This window comes from Nannobrachium achirus, assembly GCF_963921795.1.
Source record: "Nannobrachium achirus genome assembly, chromosome: 7".
NCBI lineage: Eukaryota > Metazoa > Chordata > Actinopteri > Myctophiformes > Myctophidae > Nannobrachium > Nannobrachium achirus.
Window position 1 is genome coordinate 69,813,671 of NC_137816.1, and position 18,152 is coordinate 69,831,822.

The 18,152-nt window shown below is 42.4% G+C and overlaps 1 protein-coding gene across 1 annotated transcript in view; it reads right to left on the reverse strand.

Annotated features, from left to right (window-relative positions):
- LOC308288952 (uncharacterized protein) overlaps positions 1-17,547 on the reverse strand; it is a gene marked incomplete at both ends in the record, with an annotated part of 46,920 nt that extends 29,373 nt beyond the window's left edge. The window contains 3 exons of the mRNA XM_080730425.1: positions 3,603-3,723; positions 12,068-12,223; positions 17,490-17,547. Of these exons, the coding sequence (XP_080586551.1) occupies positions 3,603-3,723; positions 12,068-12,223; positions 17,490-17,547 (335 nt within the window). The remainder of the gene's footprint in view (positions 1-3,602; positions 3,724-12,067; positions 12,224-17,489) is intronic.
- Positions 17,548-18,152: the final 605 nt, after the last annotated feature.

The window sequence follows — 18,152 nt, forward strand, 5'->3', positions numbered from 1 at the left end:
CGGCCCGGGGGCCACATGCGGCCCCCACCTTCACTTAATGCGGCCCGCAGGTTATTATCGGAATACTGATATATTATTATATTATATTATATTATTTCAATTTCAAACATGGAAAAACTACCCGCTTTAATTACTTGACTAGCTTATTTTATGTCCAATGTATTTGTATTTAAGTTCATAAAATCTCTTCATTGGGAGAGGTGAAACAGGCGCTTGCCTGGAGCGCCAAGTTTCCGCGCCGCACCAATATGAGGCCCCTGGCATTAATCAGACTCATTCATACTGCGCTGGTGTTCTCAGTGTGAAATGGCGCCCCCCTAAGGTAGCATTTTTCTATGAGACACACCATGGCATGTGACAGCCTCACAGCTGACTGTGCAGTGTAAACAAAGCATGCAACCTAACGTGACTGCCTGCTGTGGAGAAACGCAAAGTTTGGATTTTATAGACCATATTCACACCGCGGCCATCTTGGATCACATGACTTCCTGGGGTAGCAGTCTGCACAAGCCTGCATTACAAACCATTGTGAACAATTGAGCGATGGTCCCTAAATATGAGTTCTGTTCAACCAATTTATTTTTACCAAATTGATAAATGGGCAGATGACAACATCATCATCCCCAAAAGGATTAAATAGAAGGGTATTATCCACAATATTCATGGTAGTTAGGCTGCAACCTTACTGTGTACAAAGACTTGCTATCTGTGCAGTGCTTGCTCCACTATCATATTAAAGGAGCTATAGTCAACTTTTTCTTGAAAAAAGGATGCTAGTCTAAAAGACTAGAATGTAAACAAAGTGTCCGTCCGATAACGGCCAAAATGATTATGTTATCATTATTTTACGCTTTTTGTGGTCATTTTTTAATAGAAACACATGTATGAAGCTTATTTTTATATAACATATTTTCGAAACATTATTTTTTATTTTAGCATCCGTTTTTCCAAGAAAAAGTTGTAATATTAACAATATGAAGGCAGAGCAAGCATTAGTCTGCATACTGTAGCAAGTCTTTGTACAGAGTAACACTGCAACCTAACTACCATGAATATTGTGGATAATACCCTTCTATTTAATCATTTTGGGGATGTTGATGTTGTCATCTGCCCATTTGTCAATTTGGTAAAAATAAATTGGTTGAATAGAAGTCATATTTTGGGACCATCGCTCCATTGTTCACAATGGTTTGTAATGCAGGCTTGTGCAGACTGCTACCCCAGAAGGTCATGTGATCCAAGATGGCCGCGGTGTGAATATGGTCTATTAGAATGCACAGGATAATGGATATTACACTGAACACCTTTCCCTGTCAGAACGTCCCGACAACTCAGGTAAGATCTTGCTTGAGACTTTCGTGGCATGAGCATCAACATGTGGAACGCCCTTCCACAAGCCTTAAAGGAGAGCAAATCCCTAGCCTCCTTCAAAACTGGTATGAAAAGTCACCTTCAGGCGGCTGCTACTCGTGACTTGTAATTAGACTAAGCCCCTATGCTACCCCCACCCTTTTTTTCTACCTTTGTATTTGATGTTATGCTTTTGAAACTGATATTATCCTAGATAAAGTACTATGTTCTGTCTGTCTTTCAACTTTATATGAGATACTTAAAGTGTGGTTCCTGTGGAAATAAGCCTCGGCTTTCTAGGATCTCCTTTTAGTTGACCTTGTACCAGTGATTTGTCATGAAACTGTACTTTTTTCTATTGCAAACTTCTAATAAATTCTTCAATCAATCAAAAAAGCAGGGGGTCCTTGAGGGAGTTCCAGGGGGTCCCCAGCTAAAAGATAGGAACCAAATGGACCCTTATGGGTATGCAACTCAGAGAGTGTACTAATGGAACCAAATGGACCCTAATGGAACCAAATAAGACAAGTTAGGGTCCATTTGGTTGCATTTGTACCCAAAATGTGGGTCCAAAACCAAAGAAAACTAGTTGTTTTCTCCATTAGATTTCTTTTCACTTTTTACAACTTTTATTACTTGGGATGCTAAAAAGATGAGGCAGACAAATAAAATGTATTTTGACAAGTAATGAAAGTTAAAAAAAGTGAAAAGAAAGGACTTTAATCTAATGGAGAAAACGACTAGAATCAATGCTCTGTGGATGAACAGGAAGTAGTGGTAGGGTGTGACTCAAAGGGATCTGGAGCCCTCTATCTTGCTTTGCACTACTTTGTGCAAAAGGAGAATTTGTGTATTTTAAAAATAAATAGTGCAGCTGCTTATTGGGCTTAGGCCTACTTACCAATTTGTTTTAACCAGTTGTTCCCAAATCTTTTCATATCAAGGACCCCAGATTAACATATTTGTCCACAGTCGCAGACCCCCATCTGAATATATGTGGTGCCAGGGACCTCCACACAGCTAAATTATTTTCAAATGCAAAATGTAAATGCTTATTTTTTCATAGACCTGGCCGCTTGTTTCTTTGGCAATACTGTCACTTCCTTACTTGGGAGGAAGTGAAAAGATGTTTTTGAAGCAGCACAGCTCTCTAGCGCCCCCTCTGTAAAAAGCAACGGCAGCCTCACTAGCAGTGTTAATTTCGGCAGCAAATGTTTGATTTAGTTTTAGTTGCAGTCTTTTGAATAAAATGTGATTTAGTTTTAGTCAGATTTTAGTCATCTGAAATGTTTTAGTTTTAGTCAGATTTTAGTCATCTGAAATGTTTTAGTTTGTCATATTTTAGTCGACTAAATATCATGATGTTTTAGTCGACTAAATGTACAGTTGATTTTGTCGTCAAAACATTTTTGGCGGGCCTTTTTGGTGTCGTAATGGCTGATTTTACACTCTTGGTTGCACTCTGAAAATAGCCGATCTACAAGCTCACAACGCGTCGTGCTGCGACGCGTTGTGAGCTTGTAGATCTGCTATTTTCAGATTGCAACACCTGAGTGAAACCAAACATAAAATGACTCTTTTAGTTCTACTGGATCTCTTCTCCACTGGTCCCTACTGTGAAATTTTTATTTATTTTATAGTTGTTATTTGTTGACAAAATTGTCAATATATTTAGTCTTAGTTTTAGTCATCACAGCTTAGTTTTTATTTAGTTTTTATTTAGTTTTTATTTAGTTACTATTTAGTTTTTATTTAGTTACTATTTAGTTTTTATTTAGTTTTTATTTAGTTACTATTTAGTTTTTATTTAGTTTTTATTTAGTTACTATTTAGTTTTTATTTAGTTACTATTTAGTTTTTATTTAGTTTTTATTTAGTTACTATTTAGTTTTTATTTAGTTTTTATTTAGTTACTATTTAGTTTTTATTTAGTTACTATTTAGTTTTTATTTAGTTTTTATTTAGTTACTATTTAGTTTTTATTTAGTTACTATTTAGTTTTTATTTAGTTTTTATTTAGTTACTATTTAGTTTTTATTTAGTTTTTATTTAGTTACTATTTAGTTTTTATTTAGTTACTATTTAGTTTTTATTTAGTTTTTATTTAGTTACTATTTAGTTTTTATTTAGTTTTTATTTAGTTACTATTTAGTTTTCGTCAGTGAAAAAAGGTAGTCGACGAACATTTTTCGTCTTAGTTTTAGTTGACTAAATCAACACTGCTCCATAGAGCCAGGAATGAGGAGTCGTACCCGCTGCCTGACTCGATGTTGAGCCAGTCTTTGTCCAGCCTCTGGTTTGGTCTGAAGCGAACACAGGACACCGTGGAGAAAGACTCCAGACCTCTGGTGATGATGGACTTCTGGGTGGAGGCTGAGAGGACAGACAGACAGACAGACAGACAGACAGACAGACAGACAGACAGACAGACAGACAGACAAGGTTTGTTTTACCCGTTGCGAATGGCTGCTGCCTGACGGGATTTAAAATCTGAGTAATGGGAGTAATGGGAGTAATGGGAGTAATGGGAGTAATGGGAGTAATGGGAGCCAGCAATGGGAAACAAACAGGTTCATTTATATGCAAGCGGGCCTGTCTATGTCATCACTTTTTCAATTTGTGTTCACAGGAAGTAATTAAGAATGGTCTATTTAGGGACCTTTGATATAAATATACACAAACATTGTTTATTGTCAATTGTTTTGGCATCTAGTGTTAGGTATGGCCATATTATCACTACAGATATGCTCTAAAAGTGTGAAAAACTTGTTTTTGATTTCACCCTGTCTTTAATCATTTGAAATGAATGTTTCCTGCATTTTTGGATGAGCGGGGAACATAGAACCTTTTTTTTGGGGGTAAATGGGGAACATAGAACCTTTTTTGAGGGGGTAAATGGGGAACATAGAACCTTTTTTGAGGGGGTAAATGGGGAACATAGAACCTTTTTTGAGGGGGTAAATGGGGAACATAGAACCTTTTTTGTGGGGGTAAATGGGGAACATAGAACCTTTTTTGAGGGGGTAAATGGGGAACATAGAACCTTTTTTGTGGGGGTAAATGGGGAACATAGAACCTTTTTTGAGGGGGTAAATGGGGAACATAGAACCTTTTTTGAGGGGGTAAATGGGGAACATAGAACCTTTTTTGTGGGGGTAAATGGGGAACATAGAACCTTTTTTGAGGGGGTAAATGGGGAACATAGAACCTGGGGAACATAGGTACGGTCCCCATTAAATCCTTCTGGGTGGAGGACAGACAGACAGACAGACAGACATTTAAACACCCTAAATGGCATATTTACAATCATACAACGGGGCGGTATGATTGTAAATATACAATTTTCTACCAAAATACATTCTTGAGATTAGCTCTGACGTGCATGCACGTACACACACGCACGCGCGTGTGCGCGCACACACACACACACACACACACAGACAGACTTCCAGACAGCTCCCTGTACAGTAGGCCTACACCCATAAACACGCACAGACCTGTGGGTGTAATTGGTGTAGAAGTGGTGATTTTAACACAGCGTAGGGTAGCAGTTTTACCCTCACACGCTGTCTGCTTTTAATGAGACCACAGGAATCCACCACACTGAGACCTGTTGGCCCATTTAGGCCTCGAAATATTTAATGCTTTAACTATTGAAAAACATCAAACCTCGGCTCGAAGTGAAGCGGTGAATTCTATGTGTTATTCTATGTGTTCTAGAGCTATGAAATCTGTGTTCTAGATCTATACTTTCTATGTACTTTAGTTCTATATTTGTATGAATTCTGAATGAATGAATGATTTTATTTGGAGGGCCAAATTGTCATGTGAAGCTTGACAATCCTCAATTCTGCATGCACGAGACATGTACGGGACAGAGAAAGCCACACCTTGGAAGCGGCTTTCACCGCGCGGCTTTGTGCCGCGCTGCGAGTTTGTAGATCTGCAATTTTTGAAAAATGGAATATATCTTTTTTAAAAGCGAACGTTTGTTCTGGGTGGTCCCTGGAACAGCATGTTTTGAGATGGGGGTCCATGGCCAAATACATGTGATTTTAAAGCTATACTGTGTAAGTTCAACTAGTGGTCAGTAGCGGTATTGCTTTTTTCGGCCGTTTTTCGTCCGGAGTCGTCGCGGACCACCGCCGCGGACCACCGGAGCGGCGCCGTAAACCACCGCGACCGATAGTAATCCGTGGAGGGGTAGAACGCATGGTAGAACGTAATTTTCTGGCCAGGATTTGTGGATTAAGAGGTTAAAATCCTTCACCATGGTAAACACTGTAGCCAAGCGGAGGCGCTTCCTGGAGACCAGAGCAGATAAGCTGTGATTGGCCGGTAGTGTACCATGTGTGCATGATCGGCGATGTGATTGGGCAACGTATACACAACGTATACAGATGATGCAGATTACGTCATTTTGGCGCGAAATCCGGTCCACGGCCAGGATCATAGAAAACATATAAAGAGAAGGCTTCAGAAGCTGAAAATAACGGAGTGGGTGTTCTAAAACTTTAGCGATTTAACAGTTAGGACAATTTTAAGATTTGTTTTATAAAAAAAGTTACATGGTACAACTTTAAGGGTCCTTGACATGAAAAAGTTTGATAACCACTGATTTAGAAGAAGGATTTTATAAGACATTTATAGAATCGGGTCGAAATTATTCAAAGACTTGCACAATATAATGTTCACGATATTTCAAAAATAGCAGTTCTACAAGCTCGCAGTGCGGCACTGCGAGCTTGTAGATCTGCTATTTTTTTATAGTTAAAGCATGAAATATTGTTTAAAGTGCTTCAAATCTAAAGTGACACAGATGTGTTCAGTGTTCTTCCAACCCCGGATTTGAACCCGGGCCTGCTGCCACAATGTCTAACCGCTCAGCCAATAGAGCCTGCCTCCTGGCTCACTCAGGGGATAAAATGAATAAAACTGTGTCTAGGTTGAGACATGACCTTTGACCTTTGTCTCAATAAAAGAGCAGTATTACTAGTAAGACGCCTCAGGGCGGCAAGCGGCAAGGTCGCGCCATGTCTGAGCCATCTGGACAGTGATGTACCAGTATATTGAACCGCTAATATTCAGACGTAACGTCTCTACTGGAGTTATAAAGGGGAGTCAGAGGGCTCTCACTGGTTGAGCTCCAACGTCCATATTGGCCTCAAAACATGTACAAATCAATAAGGTGCTCACCGCATCGTCCAAACAGCTTTCTATCTACCGATGAGCCCACTCGTCGGCATGTGTTTAGTCCATATGTTTCCAATAAATTAATGTTTACTCAAACTTCTACGAGACTCGCGTTTCCTCGTCGGAATGCTTCCGCCTTCAGAACGACAGAACGTTGGAATACTTCCGCATACGAAAAACGTCATGTCCTAGTATGAGCGAATAGCGACGGCGATCAACGCCACGTTATATGTTTGGTCATTTTTACCCAAGAACAAGGAAAGCGATGAGACTCTGAAAATGGACATTAGAGCTCAACCATCAAGAGCCTTCTGACTCTCCCTTATAACTCCTGTATAGACGTAACGTCCCAATATTATCGACCTCTACAGGTGTTATGATTTATGGCTAAGTTACCCATATATGGAGACCCCTGGTACCCATATATGGAGATCCATGTACTGTATACAGAGATATGCTGTGAGAGCCCAAACATGCTTACTCAGTTATTCGTTATGTGAAAGTCCTATGACGTCTATGACATCTGACATCATACCCTTTTATGCCCATACATGGAGATCCCTGTCTGTAGAACCAGCCACACAGATATGGGCTGTCTTCCTCCATATATGGGCATTCCCATATGAAGTCCTGTTAGATATGGGCTTAATATATTGATGACATCAGGGAACTCCATATATGGGCATGAAAGGGATTCTGTTAGTGTGACATCACAGTGAAGCCAGATCATGATATCAGAGCGACATACACGGACAAGCTGTGACATTTCTCATAGGTAAGGGATAATGAATGGCTCCGCGGTGAATGACAATATACTAAGACACCTGAGGGTGACATGCAACCTCAGGGTGACAATTCTTGACCATCTGGCCAACCACAGCGTTTCTCTGACGATTCTAGTTGTTGTCATTCTGGGGGGAGTTTGTTCATGTTTTTGCGAGGGTATCAACCCTAGGAGACACGGGGAGAACATGCAAACTCCACACAGAAAGGCCCTATCGCCCACACCCTAGGTGGGGTTGGCGATAGGGCCTTTCTGTGTGGAGTTTGCCTAAACATGGAGATGTGGTACAGAATGACTCGTATATGGGCATAAAACGTATGTCATGTGACATCACTTCCTGTACAGACAGTCAGACAGACAGCCATTGACTCCGGCCTAACAATGGAAGAACGCAAGAATGGAAGAACGCATTGCTGCATGTCTGGCCGACATCTCACAGTGGATGTCAGCCCACCACCTTAAGCTGAACCCGGACAAGACGGAGCTACTCTTCTTCCCAGCTAAGTCTTGCCCCATGCAAGATCTCACTATTTCCATAGATAATGCATTGGTGACTTCAGTTCCTACTGCTAGAAACCTTGGTGTGGTCCTGGACAGCCAGCTATCATTCAAGGCACACATTGCATCAGTCACCCGGTCCTGTAGGTTCACACTCTATAACATCCGTAAGGTCAGACCCTTCCTCACCCAGGAGGCAGCCCAGCTCCTCATTCAGACATCTGTCATATCAAAGCTTGACTATTGTAACTCTCTCCTCACTGGTCTCCCGGCATGTGCACTTAAACCTCTCCAACTGATCCAAAATGCCGCGGCACGACTGGTCTTCAACCAGCCTAAGTTCTCACATGTCTCTCCCCTTCTCCGCAGCCTCCACTGGCTCCCGGTTGCGGCCCGCACTGAATACAAAACACTGATGCTGACCTTCAAAGCAGCCAAAGACTCCAAAACCTGATCAACCCCTACACCCCCACCCGCTCACTTAGATCAGCCAACACAGGGATGCTGACAGAACCCTCGCTAAAAACTCCAGGGCAAAAATCCACGCGTCCGAGACAGTTTGCCCTCCTGGCCCCCAAGTTGTGGAATAAACTCCCTGTCGCACTTAGAACAACGGACTCACTCGCTAGCTTTCGCCGTGGACTGAAGACTCACCTTTTCAGACTCCACCTAAACCCATAGCACTACAGAAAAGTCAGTGACCATACATGAAGCTAGTTAGCATTAGTTTTTTGTCTTTAGGTTTTTAGAACTTTGATTATACTGTGTTTTTTCTAGATAAATATCCATTTGCATTTGTTATATTGTTGATGCTCTGACATATTATCTTGTTTATTATTGTGATGTTATCTGCTTATTGTAAGTCGCTTTGGATTAAAAGCGTCTGCTAAATGCCTAAACTGTAAACTGTAAACTGTAACAATGGCTACTGTCTATGATGGTAGTCCCATATGACATGATGGACTGGACTATCTCCATATATAGTGTTATCCACACGCTCCATGTTTAGGCCAAACAGGTTCGCTCCATTTCTCATAACAGACCAACGGCCTGTTATATATCAGGCCGTCCGTCGCCTCTGGGAGTTATCAGGCCGAAGGGATGTTATGTATCGTCATTCACCAAGGATCCATTCATTATCCCGCTTATTACCTGGCTACTAAATAAAATTAATAATTTGACTCAAAACTAAAAACAAAACAAAGTATTTCCTTGTTTACAGACGGCTGGAAGTGTTCCACAAACACAGTCGCCTTGGAAAACAAGGAAGTACTGATTAGATATAATCCATTTTCTGAAACTGCGTCGTCTGTTTCTCGCTTAAAATATTTTTAAAAACATTCTTGAGAGCAACGTTTAGTTCTAAATGTCGCTGTGTGTTTGTTTACATGGCTGACATGTTGGATACGGCACAAGATTCACACAGTGCAGCTGGACTGCAGCAGCTGCTCTGAGTCTTTGATTAGGCAGCGGTCTGTTATAGAGCGGAGTGGTCTGTTATCCAGAAATAACAGACCGCTGATTTCAGCAACTGACCAATCAGAATCAAGCATTCAAACAAGCCGGGTATTAAAAAATCGCACCCGTGCGAAGTGAGCGGTGCAAAAATATTTAGGGAGTATGATATACTGTGGACTTTGATTTTCAAGCCTTTTCTTTAAATACTTGTTATTACAACAATTATAACTTCTAGTTTTCAGTTACTTGCACAATAATATTATACTACTTATTGCCAGACCCATGAAATGGGTAGGCCTACATAAGCAAATGTCGGTCTGTCCGGGTTTTCTATATAAAGGGTATATATGATGATGACATGATGATGACATGCCTACAAAAGGCATGATGTCATAAATGATGATGACAGACAGGGGGTCTGGCACAACCAGGTTGACCTGGTCTAGTTTTGTATAGATTAACCTATTATATAACATTTATTGTGATATCACAATAACGTCATCTCTCATGAAATTTAATTGGTTAATACTAATATGTAGGCTACATACGTAGCCTACATACAAACAGGCAAAGCCAGACGTAGGAGCGTTTAGCACCGCTCAGAAATAAAGAAATATATATAATTTTGGGGCAATTATGTTTGAATGTTGATAGTCATTCAGTATAGAGAGACAGGAAGGGTGGGAGAGAGCAGGGGAGTAAGATTTCTCGGACCGATCAAAGGCCACAAACTGTGCAAATTTTCTGTCTAAAAGTGTGGTTATGTTATCGCTTATAAGTGAATATTCATCTAATACAATTTTGAAATTCAAGGTTAGGCGGCCTAAACGTGTTATGACGTATTTTACACGGCCTAAACGCGTTCTAAATCAGAGTTAACCAATCGGGTGCCTATGTGACTATGACATCATGGACAGATCAACAGAATCGAAGTGTTTCATTGGTCTAACGGACTTGTGTCATCATCACCGTGCGAAGTGAGCGGTGCAAACTAATTCCTGTAAGGGCGCCTGCGCGAATCAGTGTTGATAGGCATGCATGGCAATATTCTTTGTGTTGTGTATGATGTCAGTCTAGAGGTCTGCTCAGACTATATAAGGTTTTCGTGTGTCCTGACCTTTACACCATACAGAGGACGGAACCATCTCTGGACAGAACCAGCTCTGCCACCAGAGCCTGATGACTCTGGTGGTCGTCAGTTAGGCAACCAGTGATCTTATTTGCCTCTAGATTTTTGTTTATGACCCTATACTAATTATTTCGGCAAAGCCGAAGTATTTGAATTTCATACCACGATTATTTTGACCAAAGAATCATCCGTTATCCTGGGGCGGAACATTTGGTCTAGTTAACTCATGTTCCCTCATTAGTGACAGCATAATCTTTTTTTGTATATATTAATATTCCAAAAATAAAAATGAGTCAGGTGATTTCAAAATCCTCACAGATAACAGTGGCACACATGGCACATGGTACTGTAGTTCCAAGTTTTCAAAGGAAAAGTAGGTCTCATAGGGGAAGAATCCACATGAAGGTAGGCAATCCAACATAGAAAAAACAGTCAGTCAAAGAAAGTGTTCCATTGTGGCAGGCCAGCCGGGTGACATGCGGTGTTCAGGCCTTGTTCAACAGTCAGAGGCGGGAGGAAGCTGTTCAGAAAGCTGGTGCTTTTGCATTTGATACTAGACCTCCTTCCATAGCCACGGCTGTAGAAGTGAGATGAAGAGGTCGTGACTGGGGTGGTGACTGTCCTGTTCAGTGAGCTTTGACTACACACTGCTCATCGTACGGCTCATGGAGTGAGGAGAGCCCACCAGCCATTATGTACTTGGCCCAACGCACCACAACATACAGTAGGCTTTTCCGTTTTTTAATGGTGCAGATGCCATACCAGGCTGTGACACAGCAGCCTGACAGAGTGCTTTCAATGGAGTTGTTGTAATACAGCCTGAGGATGCGGGGGCTCGCTCCGAACTCCTTCAGGTAATGAAACTAGTATGGTATCTGCTGACCCTTTCCGCTGCAATTCCATCAATGAAGCACCATGGTCTTGACATTGTGGGCAAGGTTGAGTACCAGCAATCCCTGTAGACAGACTCATCATATCTGGCATATCACTGTCATGTTGTGTCCTGTCTTGATTCTGTCATGCAGGTGGCTCTTTATTGTTTATACTATTTAGTTATAATTTATACAGTCTGTTTTTGGAGAAAAGTTAATTCAACTTATGGCAGGAAAAGTACAGTAGGAAATCACGTGATTCACTGTCTTCAGAAGCACATCACGTTCCGTCAGAACATTACTGAGATGAGATTCATTCGGTTTTGTGAAATCTGTTATCAGTGTGTTTTATTATACATTTTGTTTCATGAAACCTCAGAGAACTGACATTGCTGATTGTATGAGTCATGTATTTATCTATAATACATGGAAAAAAAACCACACTTTTAGACAGGGCCCTGTGATTAAAGCGCTCTGTCTAAAAGTGTGGTTTGTTTTCATGTATTATAGATAATAATACATGACTCATACAATTGAGAAATTCAAGGTTAGCACCGCTCAATAATTTTTTATGACGTATTTAGGCGGCCTAAACGCGTTCTAAATCAGAGTTAACCAATCGGGTGCCTATGTGACTATGACATCATGGACAGATCAACAGAATCTAAGTGTTTCATTGGTCTAGCGGACTCATGTCATCATCATTTGTGACATCATGGTTTTGGTAAAAAAGCGGTCTATAGGAGCGGTTAGCACCGCTCAAAAACAATAATATCTACTTACAGAACTGGTTGGAGATGTGATAAGGGATGTAGACTTTCCCATCGTTCCACTTCCCCCACAGGCAGCCAATCGTAGAGCAGAGATCGCTGTCTTTCTCCGCCTCCGTATCCACGGCGATGTCTCCTCCAATCAGGATGGGGTCGTGGAAGGCGGGGACTGCGTGGAACGACGTGACGTGAAAGACAACGATGGACAAACGGTTTCACTTAAGCCTCATTCACACTACAGATATATAGTTGAACGTTTAGCTTGGTAATTCAATGTAATCTCAATGGAAACCAGCTTTAAAGCTTTCAAAGCTTCGTTCTCAGGGTCTCCTGCATCTTTAAAGCTGGTTTCCATTGAGATTACATTGAATTACCAAGCAAAACGTTCAACTATATATCTGTAGTGTGAATGAGGCATAAGAGAGAAATTAATGCACCAACAAAGGCAAAGAATATACCTATGCCTGATTTAACACAAAGGGATGTGATCCAACAGTGGAATTTGGCATGGGCCGTGACCAAAACCGCATATGCCGTTTCATAAATGTCATATAGCAGGGGTCTTCAACGTTTTCAGGCCATGGACCCCTTAGTGGAGAGAGAGATGAAGCAGGGACCCCCGAACCTGTTCATAGATTCCATATAGTTTCATTGTTTGACAGCACAATCATCATTTTGGATTCATGTGTCAATTTGTGTTTTCAGATATTTAACCACTTGAACCGTCAATACTTAATAAACTTGACCTTTCACTCTGTACTTAGTCTGCTCTTTTACCCCTACACCCTCTACACCAAAGCTATTTGCCAAAAATAGCAGATATACAAGCTCACAACGCCTCGCAGTGCGAGTGCCACTTTTGGAGCTCGCCCTCCCTCCAATTTAAAGGCCAACTTTGTTTTTTTACAACAAGAGTTTAAGGGTTCAAGATGCTCTGCAATCTTTCATGGTCAGATGTGACTTATGGGTGCTAGTAGTGTTACTGTAAATAGTAATAAAGACATCGGCGGCTTGATGTGTCTAAAAATACATATTTAGCCACTTGTATACGCATGCCCCCACCCACTGAAATCAAAATAGCTAAAATGGCCAAAACAATTAAAACATTTTAACACACTTCTTTTCTCTAAGGCAGTGGTTCTAACCTTTTCAGGCTGTGACCCCCAAAATACGGTAATGATATTTTAACTGGGGACCCCCCCGCCCTGACGAGTATTAAAGGTGATACACCATGCATTTAAAAAGTATTTATGTCATATTGTTTATGTCCCAAAAACGTTTTTCAAAAGGTTTGAGGCTAAATTACCACTCCTGAATAGAGAGCCTCTCTCATTTTTGAATGGCTCTCAGAGCATTTTCAGCTGCAGTACCACCTTTGGCCTGAACTGCACTTCTGGGGTTTATGGAGCACCAAACCCCAGCCTGTTACAAACTTAATACAAATGTATCCACGGCTTTCCAACGCCCCATAGTGCATTGCGCAGACGCTGTACCGAGCTTCCGGCGCCGATTTACAAGCTCACAACAGGCTGCATCTGCGACGCGACGTGAGCTTGTATGTCTGCTGTTAAACCGGAAGTTTGGTCCAGACAGTCTCCAGTAAACTCCCGCGGAAAGAGGTGGATAGACCTTATTCACACTGCGGCCATCTTGGATCACATGACTTCCTGGGATAGCAGCCTGCATTACAAACCATTGTGAACAATGGAGTGATGGTCCCAAAATATGAGTTCTGTTTAACCAATTTCTTGTTACCAAATCGACAAATGGGCAGATGACAACATCAACATCCCCAAAATGATTAAATAGAAGGGCTACAGTAGATTGATTACATCCATGGTAACGATATTCAAGGTAAGTTAGGTTGCAGCCTTACTGTGTACAAAGACTTGCTATCTGTGCAGTGCTTGCTCCACCATCATATTAACTATTTGTTGTTAGATTGTTTCTGATTAATATGCAAAAATCACGATACAGTAATATTAACTATATGATGGCAGAGCAAGCACTAGTCTGCATACTGTAGCAAGTCTTTGTAGAGTAAGAGTGTAACCTAACTACCATGAATATTGTGCTTCTATTTAATCATTTTGGGGATGTTGATGTTGTCATCTGCCCATTTCTCGATTTGGTCAAAATAAATTGGTTGAATAGAACTCATATTTTGGGACCATCGCTCCATTGTTCACAATGGTTTGTAATGCAGGCTTGTGCAGACTGCTACCCCAGGAAGTCATGTGATCCAAGATGGCCACGGTGTGAATAAGGTCTATTGAGAGCCTTTATCAATAAGCTTTAGGGTTATCAATCCTGTAATGGAGCGTAGAGGCAGCATGACGTCTTGTTTTAACTATCAAGACAAGAGGCCATCAAGAAATTATTACTATTCATACCAGTAAGACTCCCTAGTTGGAAAACGTTCCGCCCCCAGGATAATGGATGTTAGGAGATATTTAGATTTTCGCGATAATATCGTAAATGTAAATTTCTTTGGTCACAATAATGGTGATGTGACATTTTCATATCATCCCAAGGATCCGCGTGTGGAACGAGTCTCAGCTGATCTTTAGTTTAACTATTGAAAATAGCAGATCCACAAGCTCACAGCGCAGCACCGAGTGCTGTCCTGTGAGCTTGCAGATCTTCTATTTTGTTTGAAAAATATATTTGAATATATCTTTTTAAAAGGAAACCTTCGTAACTCAAATATTTGCTTCTGGGGGGTCCCTGCATGGAACAACGTATTTTGAGATGGGGGGGCCCACGGCCAAATACAAATTGGGGGTCCTTGACATGAAAAGGTTTGAGAACCACTGATTTAGAGGAAGGATTTAAAAGACATTTATAGAATGGGGTCAAACATATTAAAAGACTTGCACAAATGTTGACGATTTTTTTAAAATAGCAGATATACAAGCTTGCAGCGTTGCACTCGGTGCCGCGCTGTGAGCTTGTAGCCTAAACCAGGGGTTTTCAAAGTGGGTGACAGGGCACCCTGGGGTGCCGTGACGGCAGTCCAGGGGATCATTTGATAATATTTGGAATTTATTTGGACACTTTAAAAAATATTTAGTATCATTTTAAACTTGAAGTAGTTATTTTCAGTCAGTTCTAACCAAACTGGCTGTTATCTCAACGTTTTCCTCGCAACATATCACTAAAATATCGTCACTGTCGGCAGAAACCTCGTATCTCCAAGTTTCAAATGTCTACGTCTTTTGGTAAAGCAAAGCCCTGCTTCATCATACAAGACTGTCACACAAAACTAGTGAAAAAAGCCGATCTACAAGCACACAACGCCTCGCAATGCGAGGCGTTGTGTGCTTGTAGATCTGCTGTTTTCACTAGTTTAGTACATTTTATAGATGATAAATACAAAAGGAACGGTTTTGGACATACAAGGTTTCCACCCGGCAACGACAATATGCTACCAGTAAGACTCCCTAATCGGGAGATAAGCGACCGTAGGTGGCTTATCTCCACAAATAGGACAAAAATGTGTTTTTCCAAAATCTTCCTGATCCATGTTGATGACATGAGTGTAGACATGCTGTGTAGTGATATTCGTGATTTTAGGGCAAAAACTGTAGGAGCAGTGTCCAAAAATGTGTTTTACAAATCGTCCTGAAGGTGGCGCTAGAATAGGGCCATGTGAGAAATGAGGGGTGGGGTCTCCGCGTTGCCTTGGCGGACGAATAGGTACCGGCCCCGGCTCTCCCGGACGCTCCTAGCCCGAGTTACGGCATTTAATGTGCGCTGCAGTGGCAGGGGGTCCTCCACTGGGGGCGCCACCACTTTTGCATCCGTTCTGGAGCACCAGGAGTCGGTGGTCCCCGGGAATTCCCCGTGAGCAGCCCCGTTGGGGTGGTCATTTGGTCATTTTTGCACATTTGGTAATTTTTTACATCTGGGGGTCCCCCAGGGACCTGGGGGTCCCTGGGGCTCCGGGGGTCCTTGGAGGTTGTAGTTTGGCAGGCAAGGAGTGTGTGTGTGTGTGTGTGTGTGTGTGTGTGTGTGTGTGTGTAAAATCTGGCATGGATCGGGTCAACGGGTGCGGAGATATAAGCAGGGAAAAAGTGTGACGTGTGACGTGTGAGCACATTTGGTCATTTTTTACATCTGGGGGTCCCCCAGGGACCTGGGGGGACCTGGGGCTCCGGGGGTCCTTGGAGGTTGTAGTTTGGCAGTCAAGGAGTGTGTGTGCAAAATTTGGCATGGATGGGGGCAACGGTTGTGGAGATATGAGCAGGGCAAAAGTGTGACGGACTCACTCACTGACAGACAGACAGACAGACAGACAGACAGACAGACAGACAGCCTGTGGAGGTTTTGGTAGTAAATGCGACCTACGGTCGCAATAAATATAAGGTGCTGGGAGTGAAAATTATAATGTAGGGGTGCCTCGGATTAAAACAATATTTATGGGGTGACCTGAGACAAAACAGTTTGGGAACCCCTGATGTACAGTAGGCTATGTAGCAACATATTTGTTTTTGTAGGCTAATATTTGAATAATATTGTTTTTCAAACTTTTTTTGGCCTAAACGAGTTCATTATGAGCAGAAACAACATGTCTGTAATGTTGTTTCATAAAACGTTGCTACAGTTTAATGTTGTGAAACTCACTGTGTGAAACTAACTGTTCACTCAACCAACTTCCTCAATGTGTGTGTGTGTGTGTGTGTGTGTGTGTGTGTGTGTGTGTGTGTGTGCGTGTGTGCGTGCGTGCGTGCGTGCGTGCGCATGTGCTCACACAAAGACAATTATGTCATTTGAACCACTTAGAGCCTCAGGGATTTTCTAGAATGTCTTTATAAAGAACCACAAAGATATACTGCTTATTATACAGTATATAATGTTACTGTACTCTATGTGTATGACTGACTTAAGGGGATTGCACACGGTACGCGGTCACCGCCTCCTAGCAATTCATTTTCAATGAGAGGCGGGCGGCTATTTCGTCCGCGCAGCGAAGTTTAGAGGCGGCGAGGCAAGCGGGCGCAGTCCCGTGAATATCCCCGCGAGCGTGCTCGTTTGTGCATGCGTACGCGGGCGGTGAGAGATGGATTGTGTTCATCTTTGTGAAATACCGCGCAGCGTTTACTCAAAGAGCGAGTGTGTTTGTGGATCACCGCGGCGCGGTCCTCGCAGATCCAAGCGGGAGCCCCGGCGGCAACCGCTGTCCGTCTGTAGAGCGCCATACAGTCAAACTCATAAAGAATGTTTATGATAGGTAGCTATGGTTTATTATAAAGAATGCTCATTAAAGTGTGTGTGTGTGTGTGTGTGTGTGTGTGTGTGTGTGTGTGTGTGTGTGTGTGTGTGTGTGTGTGTGTGTGTGTGTGTGTGTGTGTGTGTGTGTGTGTGTGTGTGTGTGTGTGTGTGCGCGTGTGCGTGCGTGCGTGCGTGCGTGCGTGCGTGCGTGCGTATCTTACCTCGGTTGTTGTTGACCAGGTCCAGGCGGTCGCTGACCCCCAGGTCAGCCGCTGCCATCTCCTCAGAGTCGTCAGCATCTCCGTCTGATTGATAAAGTATGTGAGAAAACATAAAACAGGGGTGGCAACTTTGATGATGGCGAGGGCCACTATATTTCCACCTTCACTCCAGAGGGCCACTATATTTCCACCTTCACTCCAGAGGGCCACTATATTTCCACCTTCACTCCAGAGGGCCACTATATTTCCACCTTCACTCCAGAGGACCACTATATTTCCACCTTCACTCCAGAGGGCCACTATATTTCCACCTTCACTCCAGAGGGCCACTATATTTCCACCTTCACTCCAGAGGGCCACTATATTTCCACCTTCACTCCAGAGGGCCACTATATTTCCACCTTCACTCCAGAGGGCCACTATATTTCCACCTTCACTCCAGAGGGCCACTATATTTCCACCTTCACTCCAGAGGGCCACTATATTTCCACCTTCACTCCAGAGGGCCACTATATTTCCACCTTCACTCCAGAGGGCCAATATATTTCCACCTTCACTCCAGAGGGCCACTATATTTCCACCTTCACTCCAGAGGGCCATATTTCCACCTTCACTCCAGAGGGCCACATTGCATATTGCTACGTCCTAATTTGTCATTCTAGT